General features: G+C 33.7%; 1 protein-coding gene across 1 annotated transcript in view; it reads left to right on the plus strand.

Annotated features, from left to right (window-relative positions):
* Positions 1–1718: 1718 nt before the first annotated feature.
* LOC105621561 (vacuolar protein sorting-associated protein 11 homolog) overlaps positions 1719–4580 on the plus strand; it is a 5533-nt gene continuing 2671 nt past the window's right edge. The window contains exons 1-8 of the mRNA XM_012203035.1: positions 1719–1733; positions 1840–1908; positions 2130–2303; positions 2925–3121; positions 3237–3495; positions 3576–3730; positions 3810–4043; positions 4146–4446. Of these exons, the coding sequence (XP_012058425.1) occupies positions 1719–1733; positions 1840–1908; positions 2130–2303; positions 2925–3121; positions 3237–3495; positions 3576–3730; positions 3810–4043; positions 4146–4446 (1404 nt within the window). The remainder of the gene's footprint in view (positions 1734–1839; positions 1909–2129; positions 2304–2924; positions 3122–3236; positions 3496–3575; positions 3731–3809; positions 4044–4145; positions 4447–4580) is intronic.

Below are 4580 nucleotides of genomic sequence, written 5' to 3' on the forward strand. Positions count from 1 at the left end.
AGAGAGAGAGAGAGAGAAAGAGAGAGAAAGAAAGCAAGAAAGAGAGGCAGCCCCCTCGTCCCTCGCAGAATTTGTCCGGAATTTCTAGATATAATTCGTCGTCGGAAATAACGATCCGATTTTCAAGGAATTTACGACCAGTCTTCTCGAGAGTCTACGTCCCGCGCACAGCTCTGTAAAGCAACAATTAACACACACATACACATAAACACGCCCGCCCCACAAACATCGAAACACACTTAATTGTTCGTCCTTTTTAACAAATATAACAGAACTTACGTCTTATCTCGATGCGAGAGCGTACGAGGCGAGATGCTATTGCAATAGGAGTCGAATCGAGATGAGGCGAGGCGAGCTTGTCTCTTCGTTCTCGAAAATTGTACTCTAGCATTGCACTGGCATGCCACTTCGTCGCGGCCTCTTTTGTAATCCTTTCGTCCATCCGACCTAATTGAACATCGAATCACGATATCAGCGTAAATAGATATAAACGAGTATCATCACGGCCGCGGATATTTGATTTCGTCGTAATCCGCGATTCCAAAATACGTGAGAAATTCAAGATCTCCCGAACTTCTGAATGAAAACAGAGAGGGATCGACTTACAGGAAGAGATTGCGAAGAGTTTCTCTTTTAAACAAAATTGCAACGGAATTGCAAGTCCCATTGAAATAATGTTAAATTGATTCAGTTTTTATTAAAGTACGACATATATATTGAATTCGTGTATTGTTTCAGTCATTGAAACCACTTTAGACGATCTACTTTGTCATATTTTTACTGAGGTACGTCAAAATATATGGTTTAAAAAATTATGATTAAAATAATTCGATATTCCTACACATTTAATTATATTTATTTAATAAATTTTTTTATTTTTGTTATACAATAGTTATTTAAATAAAATTAATTAAAATTTTAGAATAGATATATAATGTACATTTTAATAGTATATTCAATATTTCTAATATCTAATATACAATATATATTTTATATTCTATAATTCCGAATTTTAATACAATACATATTTTATAATTGTATATTCAGAATTCTTTAATGATATTTTCAAATTATGACGCATAAAATTATAAATGAAATATCCTGTCGTGAATTATCGATCATTTAAAGTAGACTTTAAATACATCTCAGGAACGCTAAAACGTTTATTGCGAAGTGCTTATGGTCGCCATTAAAACTTGATGCAAGAAATCAGCTCGGATTATAACACACGAATTGATAAGAAATGAGAAAAACAATGATACCTGCGGACTCTTATCTCTTTTTCCAGAATTCTTATTTTCTTTTTTCATTTCTGTGTAAAACGCTCTGCTAAACATTTTTAATTACTGTTCTCTTAATTACTTAACCACATAAATGAGATACGATAAAGTTTAATGCGTGCACTCGAACTAACTCGCGGGCGAGGATTGCAAACTTTTCCGGCTCACCGCTGGAGGCGTAACCGTCCAACTGCGTTAGTGTCGCCACCTAGCGTAGGAATTCTTCAACCTATAGTTAACTTCATGCGGTAAGGAAACTCCGCGCGCACGCGCGCAACATGTGCTGCCAAAAACGATGTGAACAGCTGACAGGAAACGAGAGACAGCGGGCGTGTGGTGGATCGATCGTACGTGTCGCTGTCAAAAGTCTGTATACAAACCGCAGGACCTACAATTCTCTCTGAATACATGTAACAAGCATCGCTTCGTTCATATATCATGGCGTTTCTGGAGGTCAGTTGTTTTCATTATTTTTTTGCAATTCGTCTCAATTCGTCGTTTTCTCACTGGATGTTCGAGATAACCTAAACATAAAATATAAATCTTAATTGTCATTTAGTGGAGACGCTTTAATTTCTTCGATTTGAAGAAGGAAGTTGACGCGGGGAAGATCGCGACAGCGTTCGGGGTGAGTTGATCCTTTTGCATATTGTGATAATGATAGTTACTTCCCAGCAGAAGATATGAATGACACAATGTAACACTGAATTATATCCATGTTGTTTGCCAATTTAATAAAGAAATGATCACTGTGTTTCTTGCTGGAAAGCATCAAATGTTACCTGACTGTCACACGCCTTTGTCGTAGAGAGGAATAAGCTTCTGGTTGTTTTTACATTTCTTGTACAGGACGCGCAAGTTGCGGCAGCTACCAGTGGCAATGGCAATCTGGTATTCGGGGACAACATAGGCAATGTACATTTAATAAATAGGTTGTACGAAATCACAACCTTTCGAGCTTATGAAATCACTCTGATATTGGCACAGCAAGTCCAACACTCCACTTTTCTGTTTACTATTGGTGTAAGAGTACCACTATGATCTCTTCTGCTATGATATATTTTTTCATTATCTATACAGAGTTTGATAAGTAACGATAAATCTTTTGCACAAGAGCAGAATGGATTAAACTGAGAAGAACAGTCCTCTATCATTTTATAATTTTCGCAATAATAAATAAGATATTAATTACTAAAATTTGTCAAAAATTCGTGTTCAATAAGTTTTTACTAACAAAGAATTTTTTCATAATTTTTCATCAACTTTTTAGTACTGCATTTTCTTATTTTTATCATCATGAGAAAATATGATATTAGAAAATTCTGAAAAAATTCTCAGAACTTTGTGAAAAGAAAATAAATAATTTTTGTCTCTTACAGTTTTTCTGTAAAGTTGATAGTATTTGAGTAAAAAAATTATTGAAAATCAACTTTCGGTAATTTTTAGCAATTAATATCTTATTAACTATTGCGAAAATTGCAAAATGATAAGACGACTTTTCTTCTCAGTTTAGTCTATTCTGTCCCCATGCGAAAGATTTATCGTTAGTTATCAAATATCCTGTAAATAATAAATTATCAGATTAAAGATTGGATAAATAAGAAATATATAATTTTAATTTGTTTGAATGTATTATATTAATAGGAGGACGAGCCTGGATGCAATCCTACTATAAAGGTTTGGAACTTGGCCAAACTTGATAAACAAGGTAATCCAACATGCGTTCGAATAAGCAGAGCCATACCTAGTTACAGAGCAGTTCCACCAACAGCTTTGTGTGTACATACTAGTCTTACATTAATGGCTATTGGATTCGGGGATGGCTCTATAATGTTGTACAGGTAAGAAACTTTTTGTTATTTCTTGTTTTTATATTGGATATCCTTAATATTAGAAACTAGCATTTCTTTATGCAATATGTTTTATTATAGTAATCTTGAATTAAATTTTTTTCAGAGGCGATCTCACTCGAGAAAGAAAGAACAAAATAAAAGTCTTGAAAGACGCCAATCTGTCTATTACTGGCCTCGCGATACGAGCAACTGGTAAGCAAACGTATCTGTTTGTTGCTATGCAAAACAGTGTGTTCCTGTATAATATTACCGTTAAGGATAAGGAATTTAAATCTACTTTGGATACTATGGGTTGCGCGCGAAAATGCAGCGTGCTTGCCGAGTCTATGCAAGACAGTCACTTTATGATCGGACGTAATGACGTACGTCAGACATGTGTTGCTTTGTGCTTGTATCTTACCTTACATTTTGCATCCATTTTTCAAAAGAACAAAATTTTCAGGCTATTTATTGTTACACCCCAGATGGTAGAGGTCCGTGTTATGCAGTGGAAGGTCAAAAGATAATGCTAGAATGGTTCAGGACTTATTTGGTGATAGTGGCGAAAGAAGCTGCGAATGTTCCAAGAACGACAACAACTATATCTGCCAAACCCAAGTAATGAATACATGAATGTGTATTTTTTCTTGTAATTATATTATATTTATGTTATAAAGCATATCTGAAATTTCCATAGCACGATAGAACCGATACCTCCTGGTGTCGATAAGCATATTATTACTGTGCTTGATATTCAAAACAAGTTTATCGTGTTCTCTGCGCCGATGGTGTCTGTCCAAGCAGTCTTGTCCGAGTGGGGTGGATTTTTTATACTTAGTGGAGATAATAAATTGTATCATTTAGATGAGAAAGATTTACAATCTAAATTAGCGTTGCTTTTTAAAAAGAATTTGTACGATGTTTCTATAAGGTATGTCTAGTACATAAGATATACTAATTTAGTTGTAATTTAGTTGTAATTAAATCAAAGCATTACAATTTTTAATAATAATATAACTTTGTGCTATCATAGAATAGCTAAAAATCAGCAATATGATGCAGAAGGTCTTATAGACATTTTCCGTCAATACGGAGATCATTTATATTCCAAGGGGGATCATAATGGCGCTATAGAGCAATATATAAAGACTATAGGCAAATTGGAACCGTCTTACGTGATAAGAAAATTTTTGGATTCTCAACATATCGATAATTTGACGACATATTTGCAAGCGCTGCATAAAAACGGACAAGCAACAGAAGATCATACCACTTTGTTATTAAATTGTTACACTAAACTTAATCATACTGATAAGTTAAAAGAATTTATTATGGTAAGTTATATATGCAAAACTAAATATTTGTTAATATATCTGTATAATATATATATATATATATATATACTAGCGCTCTGCGATGTATATATATATATATATATATATATATATATATATATATATATTATTAT

This window comes from Atta cephalotes, assembly GCF_000143395.1.
Source record: "Atta cephalotes unplaced genomic scaffold scaffold00002, whole genome shotgun sequence".
In the NCBI taxonomy this organism is placed as follows: Eukaryota; Metazoa; Arthropoda; class Insecta; order Hymenoptera; family Formicidae; genus Atta; species Atta cephalotes.